Source organism: Ostrinia furnacalis, unplaced genomic scaffold (assembly GCF_004193835.3).
Source record: "Ostrinia furnacalis isolate ACB-3 unplaced genomic scaffold, ASM419383v2 OfSCF7173, whole genome shotgun sequence".
Lineage (NCBI taxonomy): Eukaryota > Metazoa > Arthropoda > Insecta > Lepidoptera > Crambidae > Ostrinia > Ostrinia furnacalis.
In genome coordinates this window covers 846,505-861,622 of record NW_021137412.1, presented here as the reverse complement: position 1 = coordinate 861,622, position 15,118 = coordinate 846,505, and the positions used below count along the sequence as shown (strand labels likewise).

The window sequence follows — 15,118 nt, the reverse complement described above, 5'->3', positions numbered from 1 at the left end:
TGCCAGTTCGTTTCGCGCTTTCCGAGTTCGCATAGTTGAAGCATCAGTTAGTGATTCGGTTCTGGTGAACCACTGTCGTGTGTGCCCTCTGTGTATAATGTAAACATTAGCCTGAGGAATGCATTTAGACAGTAGGTGTTGGAACATTATCATGAGCTGTGATAACGTGGCGGCGAGTCGGCGCGGCTCAGTAAGCGACGAGGGGTCGCGTGGAGCGGTCGCGTGTAACTTCGCTGTCGGACAAGTGACGTACGAAAGCACTCTGTGTTCGCGCTCGCGTACGCGCCGCATTCCATCGTGGGGGCCCTTCGCCGCCATTGGCCGATCCCGCGTGACGTCACTCCTCGTAATGAGGTATTCAACATGGCCGTGTAGCTAGTTCGCGAGTGTGTTTCGTTATTCGTTTGAATGGATTTAATCAGTGAAATATGCCAAGGAGACGAAACGGTGAGATACCCTTGCCCGACGGATGGGATTACGCGAGGGACTTTGACGGAAAACTGTATTTCATCGATCACAACAGTAGAAAAACGACGTGGATCGACCCGCGAGACAGGTAAGTTTTCCAAAGAGAAGTGTTAACCCGTAAGAGCCCCATGTCAAAACTTTACATTCCAATGTGATTTCTGAAGTTTTCTGTTTGAATTTGCATGTGGTGGCGTCAGTGGTGAAAAGTGCAAACGTTATAATCCGCCCTGGTGAACTTGCGAGTGGTAAACATAGTTCTAAAATAGAATAAATCGTGAAAAACAAACTGTTCGCTGGTCGCGCCGCTGCTGCGCTCTGGCAGCAAACACGCGCAACTGTTTCGATTTCACACGACATTCCACAATTTAGTGACAACAAATGAGCTAAACAAAAATTATGGTTATCATTTGTTATCCTTCGGAATGTGCATTGTGGCGTGGTTGTTGTTGAAGGGTTCGATTGATAGCTGAGCGTCGTCAGTGCGGGATAAATGGGGCCACGGAACTGGTTCATAGCAACGTTAGTGGCCGAACTGGCGCAGAAATAATTCGATGAAGCGTTTATGTGTTAAGCATGAGTGTGGCATGCCTAGATGGTGGTTTCGTAAGGTACACGCGTGTGTGTACGGAGCGATAGCTCGGGCGGTGGGAGATGGAATGCAACACATAGGCGAGTCGCGCGGTGTGAATGACAGGCCATAGAATGTGGCCGGCCTGAGCCCGCGGCGATGGTCGCGCCTTTCTAAAGCGGCACAACGCCCCTCCCCTAACCCCGCAAGCTCCCCCTTCACCAACCACCGAGCTACAGGTGCCGTAAGACATCCCTATTAAATACCGATCATGTCTCTAGCCGTATCTATTTACCATAGTTTAAACGACACCTGCATCATTGTCTTAAAATGTTGACCTTATAAACTTGGCACCTGCACTGAAAAATGCACCGATACAGTTAAAAATGCTAAATGGTCGCGTTGAGATGTTAACGAGAATATTTTGCAGATCTCTTGTGGATAAAGATGGAGTGATGGATGTGAAGAAACCTATGCAAAAGGTTAATATTTCATCAGAGACACATAAAATTATGTAGAACCATCGAAGCTTTTGGGTTTCGAGCTTTGGAGCAATGCATAATACAGATATCGTCAATGTAAATAAAGCTTTATAGAGCAGTGATAAAAGTGATTCTGATCCTTTAAAGCATTTCATTGTTAAAAGACACAAAAAAGCTGAAGAAATAAAATTCCAATCTGTTAAAATATTTGTGATATTTAATGTTAAACTTGAAAGAGCTACACAAAAAGGTCCGGCCAAATATTACGCACTAAACGCGTATGTGGATTAAATTGATTAAGCTTAAGAAGGCAAACGGAGAATCTGGTTCCAGTACATTGACACCACAATAAAATTGGCCGCTGACACAGGAAACATAAAGTGGTATTTTTATTGAACCTTTTGGCAAAGTGCATTCCACAGTATCAGCACCGTGGTCGGTTTAAGACTAAGATACTCGAGCTAAATATTTGGAAAAAGATATAAAAAATATTTAAATGCTAAAATGTTTACAGTCGATGAATAAAATCAGGCTAAAGCTGAGAAGAATGCGCTCTGAACGGATAAACTTGAGTTAAACAGAGTGCATTGTTTTGAACAGAATGCTAAGCAGGCACTCAAAATGGCAGTGACAGTTCAGAATGACCTAGAAGTGGAGGCACCGCGGATGTCACTGACGTCTACTTGTGCAAAACGCGCACATAATAAACCGAGCCACTAAGCCAATTTATTAACGTCTAAAAATAACCCGACCACGTCTCTGGCGCATACACCACACTATAACCTTATACGAGGGACCTAAATGCTCTATGAAAAATGTCCGCCAAGTATGGAGCCGCGTGTTTCTGCCAGAATGCAATTATTTACACGAGAATGTTTTAATTTTAGAGCTGGTTCTTAATGCAGATCATCCCGTTTCGAATTCGAGATTTCTGTGATTGTTTATGGAACAAAAGTTTCGCCCGGGTCTCGATGTGTCGTCGTTTGCTCCGATAGAGAACTTTATGGTGCTTGCACGCAGGGGCTAGCATTTGCGGCGATAAGTGGCATCTCTTATGAGCCTGTAACTAGGCGTTGCGTGCGAATGAGCATTTTGCGGTTTTCACAGATCTAAGGAGCAGTGTGATACGTAAACTTATGGGGCGGTTGAAAAAGATGGGGCAAAAACTCGACGATACAGAAGCGTTCGACAGCTACGCATTGTAGATCGAGGAAAAACCGCTCATTGTTTCTCTAGGCAAGGAAGCGGGGAAGACAATGATAGCGGCGATTAACAAGCGAATGGGAACTTATACCCGTGTACGTCGGTGTTTATTACTTTAATTGTATCGGTTGAATGCAGTTTCACTGCGTCGGTACATTGTTTGGCTCGCATACCAGTGTTGCGTTCTGTTCATCGTTAATGCATAATTCTATGTTGCGAGTGAAATCTGAGTTAGGTATGCCAGCCTGGCTGTAGGGAAATGCATGTGGGAATCGCCTGGATGCGTATACGAATAGGAATGTCTTGATGTCTGACCAATGAGTGTCGTGATGGCCAATTTAATAATGTAATTGTTTGCTCAACCACTTACAACGGCCTTACTATAAATAATGCAGCAATTACGTATTGTGTCGACGAATGGTTTGTTTCCGAAGATTTTAATTTGGCGTCACTAATTTCTTGTGATGGTTTTATAGTCATTATGAACTTGACGATGAGAAGGAGCTCTTGATTAGGTACAGTTTGTTTTTCTAGAATTTGGAATGTCGTTTATGATAATAAGCACATGACGTGACACGTTATGTACAACTTCACGTAGATAGCGATGCAAATTAGTGAAGAGCTATTTTGGAACTAAATCGTCCATTTGTTTTGATATTTAATAACATTGTTATTATGTAGCTGAGTATTAGGTGACATAATGCGACAAATATTTAAATAGGGACTTCAGTCATCATCGTTATAAATATCCTGTTGCAGAATATTACCGGATTATTCGACCTTTTGATCCTCCTGTTCATATAATTTTCATTACTTCTTTTTATGACCGATTTCAAAGACAAATGCGTTACATAAACGGTATTTTAATCATCTGTTGAATTCCATATCTCGTAGAATTTCCAAACTAAAAAACAAGTTGATTCCAAGTTTTGAAACAAGCTTTATATTTCAAGAAACATTGCAAGCTTCTGAGGTTTCTGTTGCGTGTCCGCTAGCTTTGGTATTACGTGTGTTTACAACCTTCCTCGCGTTGGCTATTTCGAACCTTACTCCGTGGGTATACGGACTGTTTTTTGGGTTAACTGTACCATTGATTGTAACGAAGCTCCAAGATTGTGTAACCCAAGTATGTGTAAAGTATCTTGCGGATACTTCCCACGCCCAAGACGGCTCCCTCGACCGTAACATAGGGGCTGGGCTCTGCGTTTCTTGACTTTGAGTGGGCGCCAAATAACTCCGATTTCGTTTACCAAATCAAACATTCTTAACTTGTTATTTACACGTTACGCACCAAGGTGACCGGCATTTAGGGTTACCAACTGGTTTACGTTGAAATCGCTGTGTCGTGGACCGATATCGAATGTAGAGCTGTTCTCTAGAATATTTTCTCAATATTTCCACCACAAAAATTTGGTCAAGATTCCGTTATTACTCTCTTAGCTAGGATTAGAACTATGACCTAATTAAGAATTTAGACTACTTTATCATCAAACAATATATTTTTTTATGTGCCTATTCTAAGAAAGAATAAGTAAATCAATTCGAAATCATGAAATCTTCATCCTTTCCTGAATTGTTATTTTTATACAGGAACATTCTTTAATTCCTGTCCATACCAACCCAAAGGAAAAGTGGTTTGATAATAATTTTGGTAGCCCTACTGGCAAGCAAAGTGTTGCTGGAATGGACCAAACCGGTCACCTATCCGCTAAAACGATGGCAATGATGTATGTTAAAGGTCCAATATTTAGAGAAGACGAAATTCTTTGGCTCTAGATAAAGCATGCCGAGAAATTCCGTGTTTATTAATCTTGTTAATGCAATGAGTCTTCCTTTTAAACTAGTTTTCTTTTTTGTTCTAAACATGATCTAATTAATTATGTTCTGGCGTAATTGCGAACTCTACATTTTGGTAAAACCAGATAGCAAAAGCTGGGTAGCTGGCTGGAGCCAAAAAACCCAAAAAGATTTGATTTTCAAGTAAAAGAAGTAAGAAGTAGGTAGACATTTTTAAACGATATGGTGACAAATTCATAAGGTGTTTTAGAAGCAGGTAGTAATGTGCATATTGTTACAGATGTCAAGGTAAACACAGTGGGCTTTATTGCAGTTGTAATAGAAGCGAATTTGCAACAAAAATGGGTAGCCTGATATGCTTTCGTCCGTACATACGGGTGAAAACTTTTGAATGCTTAACTAACCAGTAAAAATGTCTCTTCTATCGAATATAAACTATTAATTAGTACGGAATGGTACCAAACGTCAACCACAGGGCGCGGCCGCAAAATATGGTTCAGCATTGTTTACCATGCCCAGCGCATTCCGCTCAGATAAATATGTCCTTGGCGATTTTACGCGCAGACGCGGCGGAATAGTCGCACGCGCAGATGTAGCGATTCTATGGTTTTGCAGTTTTGCTAATGATTTCTTTTGGTAGACTACTTGATATTCCATTAATAAATCTATGGTATAGTTTTAAAAACAAAACATTTTATTTGAAAATATTGTCGTTTTTATCTTAGGTCTTAATCTGTAAACGTTTTTGCTTCTTCTTTAGTACACTACAGATTTGATAGTTCGATAATATTCGATAATTCCTTTGCTTGTATATCATGTGTGGCTAGTAGAATGTGTGTTTTTACGTTTATTGCGTTGCAATTGTAAGCTCTTTCAGATTTTTTGCAATTGTACATGCCACATTATTGTCGATACGAATGTGATTTTATGCGCTGAAATCGAAACGAATTCCGAGTATTACCAGCTTATTTCATATTCTTATCGTCACACTACTGCAAATGTGTTTAAAATCACGCATGTTATAAGTTATCTGTGTAAGTATGCGATAAAGGCGTGTACGGCGCTGCTCTCGTTTCTAATCAAAATTAGCATTCCATTCTTATCTGCGTCGCCGTAAAGTTGTTTACCTATTCGTAACAATTTTTCATTGTTACACACGCTTAACGGTGCCATTAAGAACTATTGAGGCTTGCACGACGTGCGCTCAGCCTTAGCCCAGCATAGTGATAAGCCTGCAGAATATGGCAAACCCACATTGCGACTATGGAATGGTTACCGAGATGGAATTTGTGCGAGTCTGTCCCCCATGTAAGGAGTGTTGATATACCGACCATAGTCGTCGCTCATAAAACCGAACAAGTATTCACCTGATTTGCATAATATTGTTTGATTAAGCTCCGGAGGATGCCCAGACGTCGTTCGATAAAGAATGTCGCCCATTTTAATGTCTCCACCACAAACATTTGAGACGATTTAATGTCTCTCGCTCGCAAAACGCGCGATCCCAATCTACTGGATAGTGGATAGAATGAAAGCGATACTGTACCGCTATCTGACTCAAAAACGTCAAATAAAAATTAAAATTGTTATTTACTGACGAGTTTATTAATGAAAGTTTTAGTCGGATGTAATTAACGCGCCTTTTATAAAGGTAAACATCGGTATTGTGCCGAGCGATGGCGCTTCGTTAGCTCGCCGTCTCGTGATGAAATATATGACTGATGTTAATGTTAATGTGTCGGTAACAAATTAACCTCGTATCTGGCACCTAGACGATCTAAAATGCATACATTTGCAATTAGAATGACGAAACATTCGATGCAGGCGTTGGTGTTTCTGAAAATTATGGTCTTGAAGCGTTGATTACTTTTCAACTAATTTGTCTTTATATGGAATCTTAAAGGCTAGCAGGCTTCGATCCTTGATTTTGAATAAATCTGTGGTTTTGGGCGTGGGCGAAATATGTGAAAACATTGTCACATTGCCGTGAATTGACCGTTCTAATATGCACCTTGTATTCTGGTGTAGTGCGGCGATTGTTGCTCGGACCAATTGCGTTCTGACGTCCGTTTTTCGTCAGCGTTTTGGTATGCGAACCACCTGTAGAGTATATTATTATACTCAGTAACACCAATTAGGCGATAGAATCTGGCTATATTAAGTTCTGTTTTGTCTCGTGAACGACCGTATTTCACGAAACGTTATTGTTTTATTTGCCATTCATGCGTGTCTCACGTTCCTTTCCTTTAATTGACATTGTTGAAGGTTTATTTAGATACTGGATGTTGTCTGTCTGAATGTTGATTTTAAGCATTAAAGCAGCTAATATTCTGCATAATCTTGTTGTTAATGTTCAAGGTAGGTATTTTGTGCGGAATGTTATCTTGTTTTCGCGTTATCTGAGAAAAGATGAATAAATGCAGAATGCCAACATTTTGTATTTTTGACCGACCAAAGTTATTCTGTTTGAGGATCTTTGTAACTATTTCAAAGATTCATAGCTTTGGGTTTCACTATGTATAAATTCTAATTCCAAGGGGCTGTCTTTAGTGAAGTTCTGTCAATGTGGGCAGTCACCTCACAACTGAAGTGCCACGAATAACACGGTAACACTGTAGACTGTAGACAGTACAGAATGAAACAATGAGCCTTAGGAATTTTGTACCCAAACATTCGGCGAAGTTGGTGCCTCCCATTCAATCGCATTGATAATATCTGTTTGTCAATGTTTAACCGAAGTTTCCGGAACGCCCTCTGTCGGTCAAAGATAACATTGAAGTGATACATCCTTCAATAGGTATTTAGCAGACTGAATGGAGACTTCATTAATTTGTTTATTTTGTGACTACTATGTATCATTGTGTCTGGAGGATAGATGTCCGTCAACTCTTGAGTGAATATGATGCATTGAGTTTCATAATCATCTGTCTATCTAAATTATTTGCAGTTGCTAGAGAATTTCTTAATATGTAGAACTGGAAGTTAGTTGGATATAATTTTTGGACTATTGCCTGTAGCAAGTTGTCTTCTGCTAGATTTCCGTTGTTTAGCGTTTCCAAGAGCTTATATTAGTTATAGTTCAGTAGTAAACGGTCTAATAACAACGCATGTGAACGTTGCTTTGCCATTCTTAATGTTTGACTTTCTATCACTGGAAAGTATCATTTGTGCCCCGGCGGCAGCCGACAAACGACGTTACATGCCATTAACAGCATTTCTATCATACTTCTAGGGCTTACACACTCATGCGCAACAAGCACTAGTTTCTTTCCGACATTTTGTATCACAACTATTGCATATTAACCAGCGACTAGTCATACTAGTGATAACTATTTGAAGTTTTTTCTCCCATTTTTGCTGCCTCGTTAAAAGCGTGGGTTTTCGTGGATTCCTCAGTAGCGAATTCTTAGAACGGCCATACACGTTCTCTTGAATTTATGTAAGCAGTTTTTATATTGCCTAATTAATTAGCATACGCATCGTTAAAAATACATCTCGAATGAATGTACCATAAATTACGCTGACCATAAACTTTTGTTCTCTTGTCCTGTCTGATTTACATTGACATGCCTTTGAAACATTGAGAGTAGGGTCCTTTCAAAATTTATTACGGCAATCTCCATCAAATAGCAATATCATAGTAGGAGTGACTACAAAGCAATATCAATTAGGAATTCCTTCAGTTCCAAAGATACTGCTATTCGTCATTTTCTAGGTATATTATTATAGGCTGGTAGAGTACGATTAAATATTTCTCGGTCGAATCGTGATACAATTTAAGTAGCTTACAATATTGTTCAGACATTTTACTATAAGTGGAGTAATACGCATAACACTAAGTATAGCTTACTACTCATCAATATCATAATCCTTTGCCAGTTTTTAATTAAAAAAGTACTCCAATTGGCCCAATATTGATACCTAGATGATGATGACCATTAATAATACACTACAGAAAAGTTATTTCAACCTTACCAAGCTGAATTAAAAAGTCGTAGCGTCAACATTATTTCGTTACTTATAAAATCCAGACTGAATTATGGTAAGTTTGTGTCTGATATTGTGTCGCCGCACGCGCCGGCCGCGGCGTGACGAAGGCGACTGGTATGCGGCGTGATTCAATCGGAAACCCTATATATTCTGTGTTTATGCAACCCGCTGTCCGTCCATCCGTCACTTCTACAGACAGCGTGCAACATTTAATACAAGCAGGTTCCAATTCGAATACACCGAACGCAAGTTTATGTCGACGATGTTTTAGTTTCGTTACCGCAGTGTTGAAATGATGCTGATCCTCTTTATATTCAGCTCGGAGTGTTACATGTTTGAATTCTCCGTTCCCAAGACGAGCCTGAGACCTTGGGGTGACGTGACGTGCGTCTCAACAGCTCGGTCCACACTAAGCGCTGGAATGTCGTTTGTCAATGATCGTATAACGTGACGTCATAGCGTCACATTAGTTGCCCGCGCGCATACCATCACACTACATAATTACAACTTTCGAACGATTGCCGCAGCAATTTGGGGGATAAATTTGGTGATTGGAGTCGTGACGTAAGGCACGTGGAATGCTCGAGTAGGGCCTCCTTGGATCAAATGAAATACGAAATTTCGTATTCACGTGTCGGATCATCCGGTCCGGCGGGTACCTATTCGTAGAATCCATTGCATGTTGGGTTTAATTCGACTATAACTGCGTTTACCAATGTGTCAGCGATTTGGCATGCGGGAGGAAATCACGTTGACCCCTAACGTGCTTCCTTTTTCGGTGTCAGTAATCATCCTGTTCGTGAGCTCTCGGCTTAAACAATCGCAATGAATGTCTGTCTATACTACCAAATAAGTATTTACATGACAGATACCGATCTGCAAATACACAAGCTTCAATTCTGCATTGAAGCTACATTATGGATAGATAGTTTTATTGAGCATTCAAATCTAAGTAGGGCAACGCCCTCGGTGAAGGAGTAAAAAATCGAGATTGTTCCGAAGCCCAAGGAATGTGCATTAAACGGGCCATCCGGATTAAAATATTTCCCTGGCGGTATTTATAGAGCATTAGGTGTGTGTGTAAAGTCTCGGTCGATATGTGTGAGACAGCGTGGCACCGCCTCCGACCAGACGTGCTCCAACTTTGTCATAATCCCAGGATTTGGTCATTGGACTTTTCGGCCACCGAATCGCAAATGAGTAACGTGCTGAAATTAGAACGTGGAACAACGAATATGTGAGCCAAATACCAGCCGGGGAACGGCGCCTAGACTCGGATAGCAAACAATCATTGAGACGGAAATGTGGGCTGCTTTCAGTAATTGTTGATATTCTGGAATAGCTCACAACAACACGCAACTTTTATCGTCGATTGTGCACAAATCTGAAGCATAAGAAATATCGCCACAAAGACTTGATTAATGATAAAGGAATACTCAAAAATGTGATAACTCAGAAAGTAACGAACAACGACAAACGAACTGACTGATAAACGTGCTATAGAGATTAGCGTGAAATCGGCAGACCCTGCAACGCAATAGCCCCAAAGCGGTAGCAACCTTCTGGATTTATTCTGGGATGGTGATCGCGAGTACATTGGCCTTCTGGCGCGCTATTTTCCAGCAAAACTCACTGCAATTCGATGACATATCGTACGAATATACCATCAAAATCTTTGCAAGAAGTTTATAAATCCCTATGTCTTATTGGTCTTTGTTTTTTCCAACTCCTTCCTTGTCCTTATAAATGTTTCTGTTTAATTGTTGCTGAACTTGCTCGAGTTATTTACTTAATTGTAGTTCTTGAACCGGAACAAGGAAATCCAATCATAGTCTGTGATTTTTGTCACCTTTTCGAATGTAGGTAACCTTTCTTAAAGTTCAATCAAATGCAGGTCAACATACAAATATGTATCAGTGTTTTAACTGCAATAACCACTCAAAAAGATATGAAGGCAATCGTAAATGCCTGTTTTAAAGCGAAAAGTAATATGGTACCGTTTTATTTCTGAATCAGGTAGGATATTGACTCTACATAGAACATATTAAATTCAGATGACCTTTTGCCTCTTTGTATATAGCAACTAAAATATTGGCTTTAACTGCACTTTAATTACTTATTTCCTTTCCCGGTAAATACTATTACAAGATAAATATAAACAACGTCATAAGGAAATTGTAAGTTGCCCTTTTCCTAAGCCAATTAGAATTTACGATTTATACCGACAAAGAAAACTTTTGAATAGCCTAATCTATCTTTGAGGAAAGAAATTTAAAAAAGAAAATAGTCTAGCTGTGCCATATAAAATACCTATTAAAGCTTTAAGTATTGTAAGTCTGCTACTAAAATTGTTAGACTAAATTAAACTTTAAATGACAGAGTCACAAAAAGTAGCCATACAGGTTATCCACTATATGAAAACTATTCGGACAACCTGTTCATCATAGAAAACTATAACAGCGCCACTCAAAAGCGGTTCAGCGACATTTACTTGTATTATGGCACCAATAAAAATTCTGTCACGCCTGTGTTTGATTCGAGCCAAAAAGTTTGGTGGTGTGCGTGAAAGTCTATGTGTGCAGCAAGGGATTCCATGACACAGGTCACCGTTTCCGAGAACTTGAACGTCTTGAGTCTTGACGTTCCGATGACAGGACTGGTTTGGCGTTTTACCACGGCGAGGTAACATTGTGTGTGAGGTTGTCTCGCTCGCTCCCGAGCGGCGCGTCGCTGCATCCCGCTCTTGCGCTGATGTATTGGATGCGCGCACGCACGCGCCCTCTATCCCCTCACTTCGATAAGAGTGATCGTGTTTTGAAATGGACGCCGCTCGGTAGCTGTGCGGAAGGGGTTACGAATTTTCCATTGAAGATGTAACTTCATTTACGCTACAGAGAACGGCTTTTGGAATGTGAAAGGATTACTTGAACCTCTGCTCAGTAAAGTCCTATACTACATTCGAAGATATTCTTCAACTTCTACTATAAACTGGGATTGGAATCTATTAGTACCTACTTAAACACAATACGTAATAAATGCGTGGCTAATCTTTCGTATCATTTTTAATTAGAGCTGCAAACTAAAAACGGAATTCATTTCATGAAAACAGTCACAAAAACTAATTTATCAACTGTAAAACCTAATGGAGTACAATCTGTTTCCAATTATACAGCAATTGAAAACATTGCATGCTTTACCGCTCACAAAACTGCAAAGCTGGACCGTCACGCGACCGAAAACGAATGATTTGATTTATTTTAAACAAAACTGGATGTAAATATGGCCAATTAAGCAGAGAATCTTATTTAATATCCGACTACCGTATAAACGCCATATTAAAATGTAAGAACCGTTAAGTGGGATGCGTTTGCGGTGGATTTCGTCACGTCGGAAATGTGGGGCCACTTTTTTCGTTTAAACTCGCTGAATCATGCTTGAAACTTGTAGCTGGCTGGAGTATCAGGTCTCTGGCGCCAGGGGACCACGCCCTGCGAGCCTCAAGCACCTTCTATCGGACGTCATTAATATTCTGCAGCGCGGTATTATGTGCATGCGCATCTATGATCGCACCTGTTTTTGCGATATCTCCAACTTCTTTTTATTCTACATTAGCCACATTTTCTACCTGCGGGCTGCGGAATCTAAAATTCAAATTAAACTGCTAATATGTAGGCATTAAAGTAAAATGTTCTTATGTAGAATGTAATCGTAATAAGATATCTGTTTGCATTTTATTCGAAGCTAGCCAGTCATTAGCTTAGAAGCCGTATAGGCTTACTGCTCGATTAAGGGGATTGGTTAAATGATTTTATTAAGTAAACAGATAATAGGCACTTATACTAATGCTATTATGATTCATAGAGAAAAATATGTGTGAAGTTTGAACTCTTTTAGAACTTGGCTGTGAAACTCTATCTTGAATCTGGGGGCACGGCAGTGCCCCCACCAAGTCGAGCTAAAAAGCGGCACGGCCGTACCATCCTTTTCTCGAAGCAATTCAGGCCATTTTCGACCGCCTGTAACTTCGTTGTGGATAAAACTAGAAGGCTGAATTTTCATTAGCTATGCAGGCATTGTAAAGACACGGTATATTTAAAATTTCATTCAATTTGAACCAGTAGTTTAAGAATTATAACGGGTCAAAGTTACTTAATTTTGTCACTCACTGACTGACTCACTGCGATGGCCAAGTCAATATATTTATGTAAATCGTTAAAGATTTCCTGGCCTGGACTTGGTATTACATGGATCTCACAACTTTTTACCGTAGAACAACTGAGTTGCGAGACTTGGTTTTTTTGACAAGTATTGTTTTTGATGGGATTACAAATTGTCTTTATATCTAGCGCCCTATATTCTTCTTTATTTCTCTACCAAAATTCATTAAGTTAGCTAGTCAGGCGTAAAACTGAAACTGACCGGCTGTTACTTTGGCATTTATGATATAAGTATAGATAGTACATTATGGTTTTTACGACCTCTACATGGATCCAAATACGTGTTTACACACAAAACGAAATTAGGCCTGCTCAACTGGGCCCATACTACTTAAATAACTAGTATGAATTATCCGGTCCAAAGATCCAAAATAATAATAGCCTTCGTTATTTTTATTTTGGCTTAATGATAGTAATAGGTATGTTTTAATAGGCTCGCCCCTGCGCTTCGTGGGAAGAGCTGTATAAGAGTTTTTGTATGGTATTTTTTGGAGCAGTATGCTCTTGATTTAATAGTACACTGTGATTTGATACGGTAATTTTGGGTGCCATACTGCTAAAATTACGATGGTTATAAATCAAGCTGTAGAGGTAATAAGAGTGTGGTTACTGTATACTTGAAATAGGTAGAGGAACGTGTAATTTGAATTTTTAATCGATATAATAATATCTATCTTCTACAAGTTTGATTTTCTTCCACCACTTCTTTTCAACACCAGTCTCGAAGTCATGATAGAGGGCAAGATTTAAGAAAAGGGCTAACATTATAATTATTACCAGAAGTGGCTGATTTGCACCATCTTATTTAACTTTGACAAACGTCAAAAATCTGTCTAAAGTCCATACAAAAAGCACCCGTGAATGTTATTGTTACGGTTAAATAAGTGCAACTCGGCTTTAGTCTGGCAATGCAAATATTAATAAGAAAGGTTTTTTTAACTTCTATCTCTATCAGGCTTTGTTTAACCAATTTATTTATTGTTTCAGATACACGAAGCCACAAAGCTTCGCGGACTGTATCGGGAATGAGCTCCCTCTCGGTTGGGAGGAGGCCTACGATCCTCAGATCGGGCCTTACTACATCAACCACGTCAATCGTGAGTATTCTTCTTTTATCTTCTTTAATTCTTTTTTTTTCTTCTTTAATTCTGATGTAGAGAAGTTGTCATTGGTAGTATTCTGTCTTTTATCTTCATTAATATCATAGGTTGCTGCCTAATGCGATCTAGCATCATAGAAAGTCAACTGGTAGCTCTATATGACGTATGGTGCACCATCACCTGCACTCCTAGAGTTGGCTTTGGGAAGTTGTATGAGTTAATCATGACCCATCTATTATAAATCATTAGGCATTCTTATATTGAATACTTTAGTGGCTTTTTCTATGTAGAGACACAATGACAAAGAGATATATTTTAAGTATTGGAATCCAAACGAAATCGCACAAATATGACAAAAAATTAAGATATGTAGGTATGTGAATTGATTTGTAATACTTCTAAACGTCTCGAGATGTCGGAAACATGTATCATTTTAACTTCTGAAACTTCAACACTTATTGTTGTGGAGAAAATTAATATGAATAGCAGTAAATCAAGGTTTTATCTAAAGGCAGCGCCTCGGAAATAAATAACCGCGCGTAGCAACATTTTGAAGGGAGTAAATTGCAAGCGAGCATTCAGTTTGTCAAACGGTAGCAAATGGTACGGTCGACCGCACGTCAAAGTAAACACTGTGGTATCTTACGTAGTTGCGATAAGGGCGACTTTGCAACGAAAGTGTATAGTCTGATGTGCGGTCGTCTATACATTTTGCGGAGGTTATAACTCATCATCGAACAAAGAACCGTTTGGATTTTACTATTTATGTTCTTTGCAATTATGCAATTAGGGTGTGTGGACGTTTGTGAGATATAGCGGAGGCGGGTTGCTGATAACAGACTTAAAAAAATCCATATCTTATTTTAGAGACTCTCTAACAGAGTCCTAAAGCTTGCAAATTGATTTTTTCGATGAACTTTGCTCCCATAGCTCTCTATTGCGCTAGCTAGCTCTCTACTGAGCAGAGTCTCTAAAGGACGATTGAGTCACATTTAATAGATTAATGCCTGTTTTCACCATCAATCCCTAATTTTTAAGTATACCATAGGGGGTAACAAATAACAGGAATTTTGTTTACATAGGGCTTACTTATAGGAATTGATGATGAAAACGGGCATAAGAATCTCTTTTCTACTATTCACTCTACCTAAACTCATTTAGATTTTCACGTAGTTTTTACCCGACTGCGCCAGAAGGAGGGTTTTTTGAATATGCTCAATGTATGCCATTATCAGTGCAATGCGAATTTCAACCTAAATAAGTGCGTACCAAATTGATATCATGAAAGATAAA

The 15,118-nt window shown here is 39.4% G+C and overlaps 1 protein-coding gene across 1 annotated transcript in view; it reads left to right on the top strand.

Moving 5' to 3' along the window:
• Positions 1-28: 28 nt before the first annotated feature.
• LOC114363570 (protein WWC2-like) overlaps positions 29-15,118 on the top strand; it is a 30,581-nt gene continuing 15,491 nt past the window's right edge. Inside the window, exons 1-2 of the mRNA XM_028319327.1 lie at positions 29-556; positions 13,713-13,822. Of these exons, the coding sequence (XP_028175128.1) occupies positions 429-556; positions 13,713-13,822 (238 nt within the window). The 5' untranslated portion in view covers positions 29-428. The remainder of the gene's footprint in view (positions 557-13,712; positions 13,823-15,118) is intronic.